Source organism: Chondrus crispus, genomic scaffold (assembly GCF_000350225.1).
Source record: "Chondrus crispus Stackhouse genomic scaffold, scaffold_64, whole genome shotgun sequence".
NCBI lineage: Eukaryota > Rhodophyta > Florideophyceae > Gigartinales > Gigartinaceae > Chondrus > Chondrus crispus.
In genome coordinates, this window is record NW_005178593.1 from 142,751 (window position 1) to 161,233 (window position 18,483).

An 18,483-nucleotide genomic window follows, 5' to 3' on the forward strand; every position below is an offset into this window, starting at 1 on the left:
TTGGGTGCATTTATGCTGCGGTTCGCGCCCTGCAGCACGCGTATGACGGGCCATTTCCAGATACTGTACCCTTCTCATCGGCATATTGTGGAACACTTTCCGCCATTCAGAGAATCGACAACTGCGCCTAAAAATGCATTGATTTTCGAAGAAAACTTTAGTCCGCCGGCCAGCGCTCGTGAAAGGCTGGGGAGTTATGGAACACTGTAAAATGTTCTACTCTAGTGTCTAGGTGACAAATGACCTCATATGAGGCCATTTGACCTCATATGAGGTCACTTTTCAACTTATTTTTCTCGACTTGTGCTAGCTCAACAAGATGGAAAAAAGATACTCTCGACACGGCAGTTGACTTCTGCGTTGTGGAAGGGTGGAGTTTGGTGAGATCTGCACGTCTTCTCCAGCCATTTTTAAAATGCCCAAAAAGGAGCCTTTTTTGACCAACCTCAAAAGGTTTTATGTTGATATCTTCACAACCAAAACGCCTGTTTAAAAAGTCAACTCATCATTGATACTTCATTAGATTCTTAGTCTCTCTGTGCATTGAAAACCGCCATCCCAATGTTTTGCAAGATGTTATTGCCGAGCGCGTATACGTTAAAGAAATGGTGTCCAAACTGAATGTTTTAAAGTTTCGATTTAATTTATATATTTTTGCAAAAAAAAGCTGGCCTCATATGAGGCCATGACTGACCTCATATGAGGTCAAATTGCTTGTCGTCTAGACACTAGTGGTACTCACCGCATTTTCGAAAGGTGAAGCAAACTATGGGCTGCCACACTTGTCTGCCCTGCAGCATCATTCTCTGAGCAGCGATCTTTACGCTCGAGGCGCCATTTTCGCAGTACTACGATAGGTATGTCATCGCTCAACTCATCTTCAACGTATTCTCCTCCCTGATTAGCTTCACCTGCCCTGACCGGTACCATGTTTTCTTTGTCCTGACTTTGTGACGCATTGAAGGAAGACAGAAGATTCTTTGGGCTCTTCCGAGCCGTTCTCCCGTGTGAGGATACGGGAAGGTTACTCCTGTCTCGACGCGAATTGCCAGGCCTCTGAGTTAATATAATCGCAGATTTGGGCTTGGATGTCTGTCGCCTTCGATTAGTTATGTTGCTCGCTTGTCGCGTCGGAGCTATCGCTGTAGACAATATCTTGTTCACGACGTATGTCGTATTCATCAGCACTGCAATTTCCGCAATTGCACGTGTCAAAGATATATTCCCATTCAATAAGGTCTTTATGCGCTCTGCCAAAACAATGGCGGCCTGTCGCCGAGGTTGATCTGCTACATCCATGACCCCGAACCTGTCCCTTTGAGGGTTCTGTCCATGTACTAAGTGTGTTGGCGATGCACCTGACGGACAAGAATCAAACAAATTCATGAACTGAAAGTTCATGGGCCAAATGCCGGATTCCTCAAAGGACTTGCGAGCAATTGCTGGAGTTACAGCTTTATGTCCTGCGACGGCGAACTTGATTTTCATAGCCGTATTAGCCCAGGAGAAGTGCCTAGTAGACAACAGGTCATTCCTTGTCTCTCGTACTTTTTTTTGCTTGTTTGGTCGATTGATTACAAGGCTGCAAAATGTGCGTTGTGTTAGCTGAAAGTTTCACCACGGCAATATTACGACGATGACACTCGTCAATCCATTGCTGGCTATGTATAGAGCTATGACCGTCGACCAAAACGAGTGTTTTCTCAGAGGTAGGTATCGTCTTCCTGGCATGATTATCGAGGGGCTCGATGACATCCACAATAACAGAACGATCGACGGAACCGCTCTTAGTGACCGCGATAGTGGTGCCTTCAGGCCACCAATCTTCATTACAAAGCCAATGAGATTTTCCTTCCTTATTTGTGAAATCGTCAACTGCTAGGGGCATTTTCCAGCTGGACCTGCACTTTTTTTCTGATGCTATCAAAAACAAGGGTGCAATATTTCCGTCCGCTGCGATGGAAATACCGGCCGTGAGATGCTTCCCTGCATCTCTGAGGGAAATCCTAGCACCTCCATTGTGACCCTGGGATGAGGCGTAGCATCTGATCTTTTTCCCATACTCCCCAAGGACAGCTATTTCATCGCAGTTCCAAACGCGTCTTGGATCACTTCGCAGTTCTGGACATTCAGCAAAGATTTTCTCGAACACTGTCCTCAAACTGCCTATATGTTACATTTTCCGCTGAGAGACGAGCAACAGAAACATTTTCTGACACTTTGTATGCCAGTTCTCGGTGACGAGCTCTGAAGTTGCGAATGGTGTCTGGGTATAGCACACCTCTTTTGAAATTGCGGCGTCCATCGTTGCTGATCTGCGCTAGCACAGACTTAAGGCCCTTGTTATCAACCGCAAAACCTCTCTGGGCACCGATGGGATGCCTACGAACTACCAGCACCTCTTCTGGGGGTGAAATTATTGGGGTAGGACCGCGACGAAAATTGGAAGGGTCTAGAAGTCGCTCGAGGCCACAGTCATCGCCTGTGGTTGCGCATTTCTTGATGCGCCTCGCTGTAGTATTTGATATACCACTAAGGGTAGCCGCCTTCCTGACACTATAACCTTTTTTGAAGAGATCCAACGCCCGACGACGCCGCTCTCCCTCCATATTAGCTTTCTCTGTCCTCCGCCTATGCGCCTGCGTCTGAGCCCTCATAGACGGTGGCATGGTGCCACCTCACGTGGACACGGGTCTGTCTCGAGTTGGCTTGGAATTCTTTTGGTGGACACGGGTGCTGTAACTAAAACGCGGTTATGGGGACAAGGCGAGATGAAATCCCGCGCAGCCTAGTCCAAAAATTAGGGGTGTTCCATAATTCCCCATGTGCCAAAATACGCCAATGAGAAGGGTACAACTTAGCTGTGTTCTCGGTATCGTAGCTGTAGTTCGATGTGCAGTACCCAAGGGTACTGTGCGTGGGACGATTTTCCGGAAACTGGAAGCGATGGATGTCTACATCCAGCTTGCGGGAAAGCGATATAACATATCGCTTGCACATATTATGTGCACCACCACACAATGCACACCTGTCTGTGTGAAACGAGAGACAGGACATAACTTCTCTTGTGATATCCAAGTACCCATATCACAGTCTTAGTGAATTTCCGAGCATTTATTGAAGCGATGATCTTTCAAATATAGTTCATATGAGACAGTGTTGCGCGCTTGTTTTCCTTCCTAAGGCCAAATGGATGCAAAAAGACGAAAACGCCCATAAACTTAGCCAAGGTTTAGAGGCTCCGAGGAAATCAAAAGATACGAACTGTTCGCATCAGTTGCGATTGGACAGGCACTGTTGCATGCTACACGAGTACGTCAACTCTGCGCATGTGCTTGCTCTATTGTACAGGTTCCCAGTTGTGTATTTATAGTGAACAAGCCCATACGTCCCACCGCATCGCCCCAGACCACGGAGTTTTGAAGTACCGCACTGTCCTGAGCAAGGAGTTACTGTTTTTATGTTCTGTCCTTTCCGCCCGCTCCAACTCGTACGCCAACATTCCCCTTCCACATACATTAAGAACATGCTAGTCGTGATGTGCAAAGTCTGCGGTCGCACTGTGAAAGTGGAACATCTTTCTACGCGCCCTGCAAAAAGAAAAAGGAAGCTCATCTGAAGAAATATCACAAGACTGACGGAAAGAAGTTCGGCGATTGCTTCTAGGATTGGGGGACATGCCATTCTACAGCTAACAGCCTATCTACGAGTCTTCCAGAGCACGGTGTGACAGATATTTAGTCAATGAGGGGCTCCTTCTTACCTTTGATATGAACCATCGGTAACATTTGCCAGTGGGAGGTGGTCCTGATGAATGGAGGCTTCTGGGATTTCTTTCTGACAAAGTAGATGATAGCGGAGCCTCGGGTGTGTGCAGCGGTGAGCAGCAAAGGGTATCAAAAATATATTTAAATATATTTTTTCGAAACGAGACTGAGAATAAGTTATTTTTTCATAGCAAAAAAAGAATAAGTTATTTTTTTCGAAGCAAAAAAAGAATAAGTTATTTAAATTATTCAGAATAATTCATTGTATTACTTTATTCACTTCTGCAATGCCTCAAAGGTCTGAATTGACATTCAGAAACATCTGTGACTCGAAATTGGTTGGCAGTATGCTCTGTCGGCGATCAGTTAAGGCGTAGCCGGCCTGAGAGAATAGCCTCCCACAAATATTGGAGGTCGGGAGGAGGAAGTGCAGGTCTAATTATTGGCTACTTGAGCCATTCTGGCTTATTCTTCTTCGTTTAAAAGCACGATCAGCAAGCGATGTGCCAGACATGTCTGGCAGGTCGACATCGTCATTCACATTAGTCCTGAGGTGTTCTACTGCCCTCTCCTCATCGACCGATAGATCCATAGTCAACTTCTGAAGCACTTTCACCACGTCTCGTTCAAATAAATGATCGTAGACAATACTGGCGTCTTGAGCCAGTCTCGATCGGGTTTCCGGATACGCATCTAATACAGTATCAAACAGATGACGAGCGTCAGTCATTGTTAAATCATCCCTTTGCAACGACTTTGTGACAGAGTTTAGATGCCGCAACCGCTCGAACAATTCATCTATGTCCCGATTTTGCCTCGTCGTTGGCATCAACTCGTCTACTGAATCCATGTGCATATGCGGAAGGAAATCTTTTATCTCCCTGTAGCGCGAAAGCATTTCAAATGTAGAACTCCATCGTGTGACATTGTTGCACCTGGCCCTCAACGGCGTCATTTTCCGCAATTTCGCTGCTGGAATTAGATTTCTCAGCTTCATTATTAGCTTCCGTACCAACCCAATGATATCATCGTAATCTGACAGAATGTCTTGAACCACCAAATTGAATCTATGGCTAGCACAGCCAATAAACTTGCAGGCTGCCTTTCGGGCAAAGGCTTTGTTAGTAGAAGAGTTGTTGCCGATAATAGCAGCAACGTGAACCCATGATCTCTTGTACAATCCAAGAATGTATGTAACAAATGTAAAATGCTCATCAGCATCCAATGCTTCCTCATCGGCCATAGGTGAAAATGTCAAGAGCACGGACCTATAACTATTGGTTATTTCGGCTGGAAATGTAGCAAACATGCTCAGATAGTGTGTCGTCCCTGAACTCCAACCATTGAAAACCAGCGCAAACCTCTCAGGTAACATTGCACATACCTTTTGTTCTACTAATTGAACTAGGCCGCCCATATATTTCTTGAAGGTGTTCACAGATACAGATTCTGGCTTCATGTGTTTCCTGGCATAGACGTTTTCGCAGAATGAAAACGGCATCAGACCCATTATGTTCAGTTCGAGCCATGCATGAATCTGCTGCGTTTTCTGCGGCCAGAAGTGATCCATGACCGTCACGGGCTTCTGTGAAGATTCTGTATTAGAGCCAAGGTCGCGATACTCAGGGTGCTCGCTGGTGACATGGGAGCACAATTTTGTGTAACCCGATCCCTTCTGTACCCGTTGAGCGCCACACTTACATGTCCAATGTAAGCTGCCGGGTACATCCCGCGTGAAAAAGAGCTCAGCAAGCCGCTTTCCCTTGAGCTTAGAGCGTCCACAGCGGTAGTAAAAAATCGAGTCCAATCCAAAATTTGGACTGTATTGCACAATTTCCAGCCCCACCGGTGAACAGAGTCCCAATCCAAAAAATGAAATTGGATTGGACATCCTGATTTTGAGGTCCAAACAATGCCAGATTGAACCCCAAAATACGCAGGTCCAATCCCATTTCAAACAGAAATCGAAACGTGCGTCCCGCTTCTGTGTCCTGGAATCCCGATCCCACGAACTACCCCGACGACATGACCTTCCCGCCAAAAACGAACGAAAGCAAACCCTTTGTTACCATTGTACCTGCAGAAACCTCCATCGTAATAATTCCGTATCGATGTGTTGTTACTTTTCGCGACACATCGTGAACACCCTTCAGCAACATATTACACATCCATATTTCTAAGGACAATCGTGATCTTTCGCAATGGGTGCTGGGCTGAAATGGAGCAATGAAGAGAACATCTGCGCCTGTAAAGCCTACATCGCATCATCTGAAGACTCCAAGCGTGGCATAAGCCAGAAAATGACAAAGCTGGAAGCCCGTGTACTCAAGGAGTATGAAGGTCTCATTACTGAGATGGAGGCGAAAGGATGGAGTGGATCGGGAACGAGGCGTACATCAGAGGCTGTAGTGCAGAGGTACAAAGATATCAAAAAGAAGTGTTTATGTTTCGAGCAACATGTGCAGTTAATTTATTCTGTCAACCCGACGGGAAATCCAAGCGACAATGACATTATTCGTGCCGCAACCGCAATCGAGAACAAGATACTTGAGGTGGGAATGAAGGGATGAAGGGATATGTATCGGTTTTTGGGGACGACCCGGCCAATCCCGGTAAATCGTTTAAGTTCTTGAATTGCTATTTGTGGTTGAGGAAAACGCCGTTTTGGGAGGAGACGCTCCACGCTATTGCTGCTGCAAAGGATGCCATGAAGGCATCTGAAATGAAGATACCTGACTTCAAAGGTAGCGCAAATAGTCGAACTGTGTACATTGATGTGGATGAAGAACAAGAAGTCAAACTTGACGTCAATGTGAATGGATTTCAAGGGCCAGTATGTTTGGATGAGAAGAAGCCAATGAGTGGGATAAATAGTTCGGGTCATAAGCAACGACCGGTCGGTGCAAAGAAAGTTATAGCAACTGCAAAGACTAACGTCGCTTTGAATAAGGGTGCGGACGGATTAGAGAAAATTGCACATGAAAGCAAAAAGCTAAATGACATCTCGGAGAGGTTGCTTGAAGTTGAAGAGAGAAACTACAGCATAGATCTGTTTCAAATGCGGGGGACAGATCCAAACCTCTTCAATCAATTTCGCTCACTTGAACAACAGAAATTCCTCGCCGAGCTGGCCGGGGTGAAGGGGGTCAAGCCATCAATTAAAGGCCGTAATATGAACACGGTGACTGTTGACTTGCAAGTTGAGAGCGATTCACCAGGACAGGCCCCGTTTAAAAAACGATGTGTGCCCCACGCCGAAGGTGAACAGACCCATGCAACTCGAGCGGACAAAGTGCGGAGCGACGCTCGCGTGACAGCTGCGATAGGGAGGGCCCCAGATGTTCTCATTAGCGCCACATCGTCTGAATCCTGCGGCGGGCACGATGAAAACTCTTCAGGTAATACGTCAAATCAAAACCCTTCAAAGAAGATATCCGTGATGGAACTTATTGAGTGATAACATCTTGTCGGGTGTCTGCCTTGGCCACAATCCTGACTATCAAAATAAATATCATGGGTCCCGCACGAGCTCGCAATATCCTTTCCTTGTACCATCTACCAATTTGTATTTGGCCATTTGTATTGAAACGTAAGAGGCTGGGGTTCCGCGAGCGCAGCTTGGAGATGAGGTGTGGAAACAGCGATAGGCGGGCCGGGTCGTTCCGACGCGTCTTGGTCGTCGGAGGCGGCAGCCGCAGCCGTGATGTAGCCAGAAACGTTGGCCATAGCCTGAGAAATTCGGACTTGTGGCTGGCGCGTCGAGTGGGATGAAGGTATTAACGGGGAGCGTTCTGCGGAAGTCGCACGTGTGAGGGTAGAAAACAAAGAGCGGGTAGCGTCAACGCGCTGGTCCGCGGTGGTGCCGGGAGACGCAGTAGCATAGGATGGATAGCCGAAGCGGTACCTTCGAGCGATAGGTCGGCAGCGATGACGCGGGAATCGCACATGAGCATGCCAGAGGAGAGGCGGAAGACCTAATTGTAGAGCAGAGAGGGGTCCGTGCGCTCGAATTGCCAAGGGGCAACGGTGTCCAGGCGCACACGGATGGAGCCGCCTATCGCGGAAAGGAGCTGGGTAAAGTTGCAGGTGGGCAAGGAATCGCAAGAGTCGAAGAAAAATTGACTCGACAAGTTGGATAAGTCGCGGGAACGCATGCCAACTCGGCGCGACGAGAGGAGAAATGGAGCGTCCTGGACGGGCATGTGAGAGAAGTCATAAAGGGGCAGCGGCGTGAGGTGGTTTGGGTATGGGGCGCGCGTCAGAGTGCAGTGCAGCTTAATAGGCGGAGGGGGGGAAGGACGGAGGGGATGGTGGAAGGTGGTGATGGGAGGAGTGTCTGAGGAAGAGCGTAGAAAGAAAAGCAAAGGTTTAGAACATGTATTGTTCGTCAACTACAGTGCACCCTAAACGTATCAATTATCATAGAAAAACTACGACCTTTTGTGTAAATGATCAATCAAGGCGTTCACCAACCGAGCTCGTTCAGTTCGGTTTTTTATGTCCGTGTTAACAGTACCATAGTTGTTGCTCAGTCTCTCGGATATTTGCGTTTGCGACTCGGGGTTGTGGCATACGGACCCTGCACTATCCCCCTAGAAATTCCATCTCCCTCGCTTTTTCAAACAGCTCGTAGAGCCTCTCCCGAATTCCCCCGACCCCATCCCCAATATACCCATCCTTACGCTCCTCGACGACCATATTATGAATAATGACACAGGCCTGTAGAATAATCCCCATATCTTCACTAAACCATAAACGAGACGGCTCCTCGCGGAAACGCTTAAATAATACTCCGAAGACACGTTCTACACTCTTTCGTACGGCTTCTTGTAGCGCTGCAAACCTCTTCTCTTTCCAATGAGAAGAGTTCACCACAGTGCTGACGAATATTTTCCACTTTGGATATATACCGTCTACTAAATAGTAACTCCAAGTGAACACCTCTCCATCAATAACATACTGTATATCAATTGGGGATAACTCCCATTTAGAATATTTGCGAAGTGTGGACTCACACTAAGAATATTAAGATCGTTCATCGAGCCCGGAAAGCCGAAACATAAATGCCAAATTCTTAGGTCCATGTCGCAGATCACTTCCATACGTAACGTAGGCTTCCCTTCTTTCCCCACATTTATGCCATGCAAAGCTTTGGGGCACTGCTCCCAATCCCACCCCGCGCAATCCAAGCACCCGATGCAGCCAGGGAATCCTAGTTTTTCAAACGAGGAGGCAATCTCGTTAAGTTCTGTGGCGGTGGGCGCGCGCAAATAACGGGGACCAAATTGTTGTACGACCGACCAGCAAAATTGTTTCATCGACTGCAGTGTAGTTGTCTCCCCTAGTCTAACATATTCATCTAAACTATCTGCAGGAGAGCTATATGCTAAATACCGTAAGGATGCGACTACGTTCTGCAAAGGTGAAGCACCAGACTTTCCCGTGCAATCTGGTTTTAGCCCACGGCGCAAGAACTGGTTGTGCATGACAACGTGAGAAAAAATGCGATAAAATAGAGGGTGCGACATGCGAAAGCGCCGCTCAAACTGTTCCGAGTAGTACACAGGTCCCCTTTGCATAGACCCGTCGGGCCTCAAATCCGCGGCAGGCCAAAAGTAGTCTAGCATTAGACGCCGATGAGCGGCGCGGAAGTCACGCGCGACGTTCGGGCGACAGCCGGGACGAGAGCCGCCAGCTTGCTGTGCTGTGTCCTGAAGTTGTAACGCCGCCATAGTTTGCATTTGGTACGACAAGACAGCGGCAAGTTCAAGCTCGTCCGAAGCGTCATCGTGGAGCATGTGGCGTAATGTGCCCTTGGTGGGCATAGTCACTGCGAGTAGCAACCAACTGGTTGGTATTGGTGGTTGGTCTTGCGAAGATGGAGAGGGAGTGGGAGGTGAGTGTGGGACCTCACCGTAAAGTTGTAGTGCTGACCGGTGGGGTGCCCATATGAAAGGAGGTGGTCCATTCTAAATTTGGTTGGACTCTGAAATCCACCGTGATTGAAGCACCAACGCAATCGTTACACGTTTGGAGAATATGGATTGGACCCCTCCCACCGCTGTGGACGCTCTTAGGAGTCATTGCTTCGATAGTTGTTAACATTAACTGGTTCCCTTGGAAGGGTACACATCGACGACGTCGAATGTAATCTAAAAATGTTCCAGTGTCAAGTCGAACTAGCATGAATTATTTAGAATTATTCATGAAAATAAATAAGTTATTCTTTTTTCCCCATCCAAAGAATAAGTTATTCTTTAGGAATTATTTAAATTATTTAAATATGAATATATTTTTGATATCCATTGGTGAGGAGACGCTCACTCGTATTAAAATTCTGTTCAGTGTTCTTCGATTTTACATGCATCACCTGGCTTTACGCAACGCTAGTCTACCTACAGCAACGAGACTGATCTACTTTGCAGAACGGCCGCCGTTTTTTGTCGATCCAGACCTCAAGTAGAGCAAGTGAAGAAAGGCTGATAGTTTGTTGAGGATTCTGGATTGCGCTCACCCTTGTAGATCCCAGCTTGAACCGGGACCACGTAGTGGTCATTAGTGGGTCTAACACCACCAACTCCAGCGTCATACGCATCAAGCCCTGCCTTTGCAGTGGCCGCCATCGCCGGAACATCGCCCGACCGTCGAGGTGTGGAGCACAATAGAGTTGTACTCTTCCTTTTCCTTCTTTTGACTGAGGGAGGAGACGCGACGGCACAAGGCCGGACCTCTGAGGGGGAGGGGGGAGGGGGGAGGAGGAGTTACTGTAAAGGGCTGTGCACTCACGCAGGAACTCCTGAAGGATGCTTTTGATGAAGCTTTGCCGTCGGCTTGGGACCTACTTCCCAAGCCACGGAGGGGCGGACAGATACCTGGATCGTCGCCAAGCACATGTTGTACAATCATTTAAGACGCTACGTCCAAGTTTGAACTGAAGTCGCCTCCAGAAAGTATTTGGGGTGGTTGTCAAGGAGTGGCCTCACGTACGTCGCTAGGTTAGTTTAAGGTACGCTGCCTGAAATCGCTACATCTCCCGCCCATTGTCAAAAAGTGCCATTGAGGAATCCCCAAGAGATCGAAACTGATTTTTTTAGATCTGGGGCGTGAGCCACTGTGCATTATATCTATCCTTGTAGTCGAATTTACCTCCGTGCAGGTGTGCATAGCATAGTTGATGTTGGGAAGGGAGGGCTGTCATTGTAGTTTTTTCGTTCCCTTCAAATGTTTGTGTTCCTTTACCTGCACTGCGCATCCATAAATTGCGACATTATGCACATCTCGATCATATCTCCGGGACGTGGTTGTGCGCGTGATGGAGTGGCACGAAGCTTTCGTCCTGCGCGATGCGACGCCTGCCTAAAGCGCATGGGCCCGAAGGCCTGAATTCCTTTATTGCGTCATACCAACTCTTCAGCAGTGCGCGCCATAGCTCATTTTCACCTCGTGGGACTTGCTTCACTTATCTCGGGCACTTTTGTTACTCGAATCGCATGACTCGCTCTCATACGCAGTTGTTTCTGACAGGAATATCCTTAAATCCCAGGAACGAAGTCACAGGTTAGCTGGCAGCGTCAGGCAGTCCTTGTCTTTAACCAGTGTAAACCGCTGTCATCACTGAATATCTACCTAGATTTGCAGCTGAAAAAAACTCAGAGTACAAACAATGCAAGCAGCCAACGTGCGCGGACATGAGGGCAAGGCGAACTGTTCACGAATGGCAACAAAGCGCTTTCTTGATCGCGAGTGATTTCACCCCGCCCGAATGGCGACGAAAATCGATCCATGTGAACAAATATTGCAGATGTACAAATTGAGCAGAGGTGGTCGGCGCGCACAATGTCGGCGAAATAGACAATCCTGCAGTGCTAAGCAATTGTGTAATTGCCTATGAGCTTTCTGGGACGCTTTACTTAGAACGTGTCTTGAAGCTCGAGTGTATGTGTAACAGACAATGCCATGAAACCTACCACCGGATATCGAAGCTGTGGACAGCTGTCCGATCCTTCTTGTCACTAGAGTTCTGTCGCTTCCTTGAAACGAATGTATAGCAGCATTACAGAGTCCTTGGTAAAGAATGGCATTTATTATAGACTTCATCTTAGTTGGACATCTGGCTGCTACAGATCTGGAAAATACATCATGATGTACATGGGTTTGCGCTTGCGATTGATTCGTAAGTTCAAATCGCGGCTGAGTTGTCCACATTACCTCCGTCAAGTCGCGACACGAATCTTTCGAGCCGCACCATGCCTGATGCTTGAAGACTGCGACGCAGGAAGCGATTTTCCCTGCGAAAAACAAAAAATGGTGGACTGGTCTCTAATGGAATGTGTTTGAAAGAACGTACAGACTGTATCAGAGACAGTTTTGTCGAGCGGAACGGGAGAAGTCTAGATTTTGTACATGTGAACTCTTGAGCTGCTAATTTGCAGCAGTCTGCGCGATAAACTGACTGATGAAATGACCAGCTGGAAGCGCAACGAGCCACTTCTTGCTCAATGTCGATTTGAGACAATATTGGAATATGCCTGCGGGATTTGCCCGGTAAACGCGACTTACGACCCTTCCTATGTTTGCAGCACGCATTTCGCAATTGTACAAGCATCCTGTCTCGGATATTCATGTCGCAGAAGCAAGACAGATACACATGTACAACATCGACATTCGGTCGCATTTCAACTGAAAACGTGCAGTGTATCGGTTGTGCATTGATTAGTTGTGCGCTGTATCGTCAGCCGCATCATTTCTACTTTACGAAAGTTGCCGAGTGTGAATTGTTTTCAACCTCAGATTGATAACACCGAATCCCAACCTCTTTTTGTTATGAAGGCCTTTCAAACAGCAACAGGGGCGTCTCTTCAAAACAGTGCTTCTACACTGGGCGCCACTATCCGCCTAGCTCTCAAGCGCAAGCTGGCAGATAAGGGTAGGCGTTGACAAGGTTTACAAAATGCAGACCCAGTCCAGCAAAATTAGTGTCTCGGTGACACGTGGCCTCGCATGAGGCCTCTTCTTAAGCTGTGAAAAGAAATTCAAATTTTGCGCAGTCGCGTACCACTGAGCTCTTTTTGACTGAGATCTTTTTGATCCAGGCCTTGCTTCTCACTTTTCACATGGTAGCAGAGTCCCTTGCCATCTTGTACAGTACGAACATTACCCAAAAGTCTGCGATCGCCTTGTACAAACGCAAACTCTCTCAACGCGCTCGACACAAACGAGCACAAAAGATTTTATTGGAAAATATCTCAAGCGCGACGGAAAGGGCACGCAAGATTGCTCCCAGGATCGGAACACATGTTCCGCAGCGAACAGCCTATCTACAAGTCGTCCAGGGCACGCTGTGAAAGGGATTCGGTCAATGAGGTGCAACTTCTCACCTTTGATGTGAGCAATCGATACGTTTTGCTTGTGGCAAACGGTCCTAATGAATGGAGGCTTCCGGGATTTCTTTCTGACACGGTAGATGTCACCCCGACACATGATGTGTGCAGCGCTGCTAAGACAGTCATTGGTATAGAATTTCCTTTCATTGTTCTCCGAGATTGTTACTTTGAAGAGTGGTCCGTTGAAACCGATGATCATTCAGACTCGGGAAGCCGCGGTATTATCGTTGTTGGGTGCCGTGAGAAATCTGAACGAGTGCCTTCTGGATGCAGTTGGGTGGCCATCGCCGATAATCACGGAGCGGGTGTCGTCCATGTCTCGCACTCGGAGAAAGGAGCGGAGCAAGCTATTCGACGAGAACTAAAACAGGCCGCAGCCAACGTTTCGCCGCCTCGACGGGTGCCTTGGGCCTCTGTCGAATGGCACCATGAAACGCTTCGAAAAGTGCGCGAAATATTGCGTGGACACAATTTGCATGTGATAGGGGATCTGGTTCAGATCCGTACGTCATACAGAGGAGCCGTGCTAAAGATCAAGACGAATGGGGGTGATTACTACCTAAAATGCAGCCCATCCACGTCGAACGATGCTGGAGTGACGTCAATAATGTCAAGCGTTGCTCCCGATCTTGTCGCCAAGCCGTTGTTTGCAGACGTGGAAAGTCGTCAAATGATCCTTGCCGACCACGGTGACGAGACTGGCATGTTTAGATTAGAACTTAAAGGGCGTAAGCAGGTGGTAAGAGATACGGTGCGTCTACACCGCGCAAGCACGAATGTGTTGCCCGATTTGTTGCAGGCCGGGCTACCATGTTATTCACCGCTGTGGATGCGTGAGAACTTGACCTCACTTTTTCAGTCTAAGGAGCTTTTGTCTGTGCGGGAAACGGAACCAAGCCAGAAGCTGTCCAACACCAAGGTCAAGCTGCAAGAATACCTGACGGAACTTATTAGTTGGGAAATGCCTAATTGTTTGATACACAATGACCAGTTGGAAGGGAACCTAACCAGGAAGAGCACCGATGAGGGTCCAGGGTTCCGGTTTTTTGACTTTGACAGCTCTTTCGCAAGCCATCCTTTGTTTGATGTGCACTGGTGCAACCGGGAATTGTTGGAGGTCTATGCACAGGAAATGGACATAGCTGACATTGATGGATTGTACAGCTTAACCGCGAAAGTCTATGATCTTTCACGGCTCGTGCGAGCATATATATACTTGGACAAAGCTAGGGAAGCGGAAGACGGTGCTCCCCGAGAAGACGCCCTTCAGTGGCTAGAGAAAAGTGTCCGTTACTTGCTGATGTGACCGAAGAAGGAAAGGATGACCACATATTTTTGGGCTGAGTTAACGTGTACGATGTTGTAGTCTGGGACGAGTGGTTCTGCAGTTGGCATCAGCTCTATGCGCTTCATAATGAGTGCAAAGAAAGTGCGAAAGTTGTGGCGGGAACATCAACGTCAGGACGCTAGTGGAGGCATGAAAGTGTCCGGTTCTCGTTTTGCATGCATCCCCCGGCTTTATGAAACGGTTGTCCATCTTCTGATAACGAGACATACGCACACTGCACCGCGGTCGCTGGATTCGTAGCAGACAGAGCACAAAGAGGGGCGCGTTCACTGGACACAGGGATAGGGGCGCAGCGTTGGGATGAGTGCGGGCGGAAGACATGTGGTATCTGCATCCTGGGACGAGACCGTGCGGATGTGGGACGTGGATAGATGGATCAACCTTCGTTGCGAGTGGGTAGAGGACTGACAAGACATCACGGATCGAATTCTGGGGACGGCAGACATGGGTAATGTTTCTACAGGACAAACATGGTAAGTAACTCCACGCAAGAGAAAAGTTGCGCGAAGGCGAGAGGACGGGGTCTGAAGCTGTCCTGGCTCGATTGGAGACTACAGTAAACTCATTGATACGGCACGATCACGCAGATGTAGTTGCAGTGGTGGCTAATCCGGTTGCTTCCATGACGATAGTGGTCTAAATCGCGAAAAGCCATAGACGCTTGCCACCCCAGGTATTTGTGTTGTGTTGCAATGGTGCGTCATAGTAGTTGAGGGGGGTGGGGTTCATTTTGATGATGCGAATGCTTGAGAGTCTTGTTTCATGGACGTTGACGTCCATATCTTTGTATCTATGATCTATCAACCAGCTTCCCGTCACCACACAGTAATCAACTCTTGGAGTGCGAGCGGATCTGACCTGTGAATGTTCTACATTTCCTGCGTTGCGAAGGCTTGTCCTTTTCCTTAGTGCAGACAGACGACTAAGAAATCCTCACGACTGGGTGCATCCAGAAAATAACACAAGCATGCGGTCGAGAGCCACAAAGCCGCCATCTTCTAGCTAGACGCCGAGCACCCAGAGCTTTTGTGACGCAATCAACCACGTCTTACACGTGGAAGTTAGCTTTACATAAATGGGCAGCGCTGTCTCTCAGGTGCGCTCTTGTACTGTAAAGGTAGGTGGCCCTAATTCTTGGCCAGTGCCCCTAATCATTTGGCCACGATGTTGTTACGTAATAATAATCGAAATTATTAATTATGCACTCTCGGTCCACACAATGGCCCTTCCCATCTCTTCTGAATGCGGTTGTGCCAAAACATGTGATGGAATTCAAAAACAAATCAGACCAATCGATTCAGCTGTGTCCAAAACAGCAGAATACGATCTATCAGATCCTAGATTCTCATGAGTACAGTGAGAGGGCGGGTTTCTGGGATCAATGTCGCCAAAACCCCGCCTTCCCACTCACAAGCAGGCATCAAACTAGAACTGCTGCCCCCCTTTCACTCTTCCCCCACTTTTCCTTGTTCCTTCTCCTCAATTTGTCATCCCTGTGATAGCATAAGACGACATTATGAGCCGTCCGCATGTACCTCGGCGCCGTGAAGACCGCAAATGTCTTGCGGTTCAAGAGTACCGAGCAGGGCGAATGTTGGCAAGAGATGCCGCAAAGTGGTTTCAAATTCCTCCGTCCACAGTCCAGTACGCCACAGCAACACTAAACAAAACAATCATGAAGCAGGCTGGGAGACCACGCGCGCTAACTGATCAAGAAGAGAAACCAATTCTCGCTCTCCTTACTGAGTACGGAAACAAAGGAATACCGATGGACTCCCATCATGTGAGACAGGCCGTCCCAATCATGGTGTCTCACATGACGCCAGCAAGACAAGTGTTACTGCCATTTCGCGAGGGACAACCGGGTAGAAAGTGGGTACGAAACTTCATTAAGAGGCAGAACAAACTCATCAAATTTTCCAAACCAACAAAGCAAGAAGCCGAGAGATTCGCAGCATGTAGTGGGGAGGTCTTGGCTACGCATTTTGCTGCCGTTGAGAGAATAATTGCTGAATACCACATCGACGCTGAACGTATGTGGCATTTGGACGAGTGTAGAGTTACACCTGGCAAGGATGTCAATGCCAGGTCAAAATCAAGAAAAATGATGCCTCGCAGTTGCTCGCAAGACATAAAATTCCCCCGCTTCTCGTACGACAAGATAGTAACGATGATGCCCACAATATCGGCAGCTGGCAGTACAGGGACATGTCAATTCGTTTTTAAAAGCAAAAGAATTTCTTTTCAGGAATGTGTTGCTTCATGGAACTGTAGTGTCAGAAACACCTTTATGCGTACTACCGCGGGGTTCTCTTGGTGCACTGCGAGAGGAGTGCGGAGGCGTTGATCAAACGAATTTTCTCAACTGGGCACGCTGTTTCGTGGACAGTGTTAGCGATTTGACAGCAAATGGGAGGAAGGTGCTGCTCATTTGTGATGCTTACCGCTCTCATTTATCACTTGGTGTTCTGCAGTTGTTTCATAAAAGCAACATCATCATGTACGCTTTGCCCGCCCATACCAGCTGGAAGACACAACCGTTAGACGTGGTAGTGTTCAGTGTGTTCAAGCGAGAACTGAACAAAGTCATGAATTCAGTTGCTACAAGGGAGGAAGGTGAGAGTTGGGATGTCTTTAAATTGTGCATGCTAATAAGGCATGCATATGAGAAAGCATTGTTTTGAGAAAATATCAAGGCAGCATTTTGCAGAGCGGGATTATGGCATCTGGACAGTCGGAAGCTCCTATCTGTACCACGCCCAGCCGCGCCTGACAGTTTAGAAAAAATACTGGATAAGGGCCAGTTAGCTGATTTATTTGAAAAGAAGAAGGCAGTGCTAAGGGAACAAGTGCTTGGCGAGGAAGCGGTTGTACATTCAAGGGGATATGTTGACACTACATGCAGCCAAGTCATGACGTCAGCGAATGCCCTGACTCTGATTGAGGCGCATGTCAATCGCAAACGACGTGCCACAGCATCGGCGAAATTGGTCGCCAAGCAGAAGGAATTAGTGGAACAGAGGAAACTAGTGGCTTGGGAGAAAAGGAGGGCATTGCTGCGAGAGTTTGTGGAGCTGAGGAGGGCAAAGCAATGTGGGGAATCGATAGAAACATATAGAAATCATGTGCGACCCCTCGGAGAACGACGGGCTTCTGCCAAACTCTATGCTGCACGTCTCGCACACGATGCTGCAACAGGCGGTGGTGGATCGAGTGAGTGACGTGGACCCAATAAACGTTACATAATTTTGGCAGTCCACCGGGCCAATTCCGATCAGTGACCGATCTTTAGGCACTTTTTGCCAAATTTCCCTTGCTTCAGTGTGGAATGTTGCCTGTCACCTTTCTTTGGTGGCGTTTCGCTTTACCGGAAACGATTGGTGGACTTTGATAGAGCTTCAAGTCACGATTCCAACGGTCTAGAAACCATGTTCTCCGGCCCTCATTTCTTAGTTTTGTTTTTTAAATTACTACCGGTGGCCAAGAATTAGGGTCACCTACCTTTACAGTGCTCTCAGATGGGCACTTGTACTTGTGACCTGCGCCACCGGTCTCTATCTTGCAGCGTCTTTACCACAAAGTTTCTCCCTCCCACGCATTCCCGTGTCTGCCACACTTCCCCAGACTCACCCACCACCCTATCTTGAGTGGTTCCTTACAGTATACGCCTCCGACTTCGCGTCCACCTCGCAGACCCCCCATCACGCTAACCCGTCCGCGGCTCGTAACCGAAACAGCCATGCTCACCCCTCGCCGACACCAGGCCCCTATCCTCGTCCTCTGTGAAAAATGGCGTTTGACGGTGACGTTTTACTGTACGAAAAATGCCCGTCAACGAAATTATTATACTGCACTTAGAGCATCTCCACCGCGCAGCCAGAATATTGCTATTTCTAGGACACTTGTCCCACTTCTAATTGGTTATTCTCGTTGGGCACTCTGTACTGGAAAGTATCGCAATTTGCGTCGTCACAATTCGTCGGCG

General features: G+C 48.0%; 3 protein-coding genes across 3 annotated transcripts; 1 reads left to right on the forward strand and 2 right to left on the reverse strand.

Moving 5' to 3' along the window:
- Positions 1-10,763: 10,763 nt before the first annotated feature.
- CHC_T00007185001 (hypothetical protein) lies at positions 10,764-10,931 on the reverse strand. The gene has a single exon (XM_005710645.1). It carries the CDS (start codon positions 10,929-10,931, stop codon positions 10,764-10,766), a length of 168 nt encoding a protein of 55 aa, XP_005710702.1.
- Positions 10,932-13,061: 2,130 nt separating this feature from the next.
- On the forward strand, positions 13,062-14,456 carry CHC_T00007186001 (hypothetical protein). Its single transcript, XM_005710646.1, has one exon. It carries the CDS (start codon positions 13,062-13,064, stop codon positions 14,454-14,456), a length of 1,395 nt encoding a protein of 464 aa, XP_005710703.1.
- A 308-nt stretch (positions 14,457-14,764) lies between these two features.
- CHC_T00007187001 (hypothetical protein) lies at positions 14,765-14,944 on the reverse strand. The gene has a single exon (XM_005710647.1). It carries the CDS (start codon positions 14,942-14,944, stop codon positions 14,765-14,767), a length of 180 nt encoding a protein of 59 aa, XP_005710704.1.
- Positions 14,945-18,483: the final 3,539 nt, after the last annotated feature.

Bases quoted from the DNA above. Each gene is read 5' to 3' on its own strand.
- CHC_T00007185001 (XM_005710645.1), bottom strand. From the start codon at position 10,931: ATGCACACCTGCACGGAGGTAAATTCGACTACAAGGATAGATATAATG.
- CHC_T00007186001 (XM_005710646.1), top strand. From the start codon at position 13,062: ATGTTCCGCAGCGAACAGCCTATCTACAAGTCGTCCAGGGCACGCTGT.
- CHC_T00007187001 (XM_005710647.1), bottom strand. From the start codon at position 14,944: ATGTCTGCCGTCCCCAGAATTCGATCCGTGATGTCTTGTCAGTCCTCT.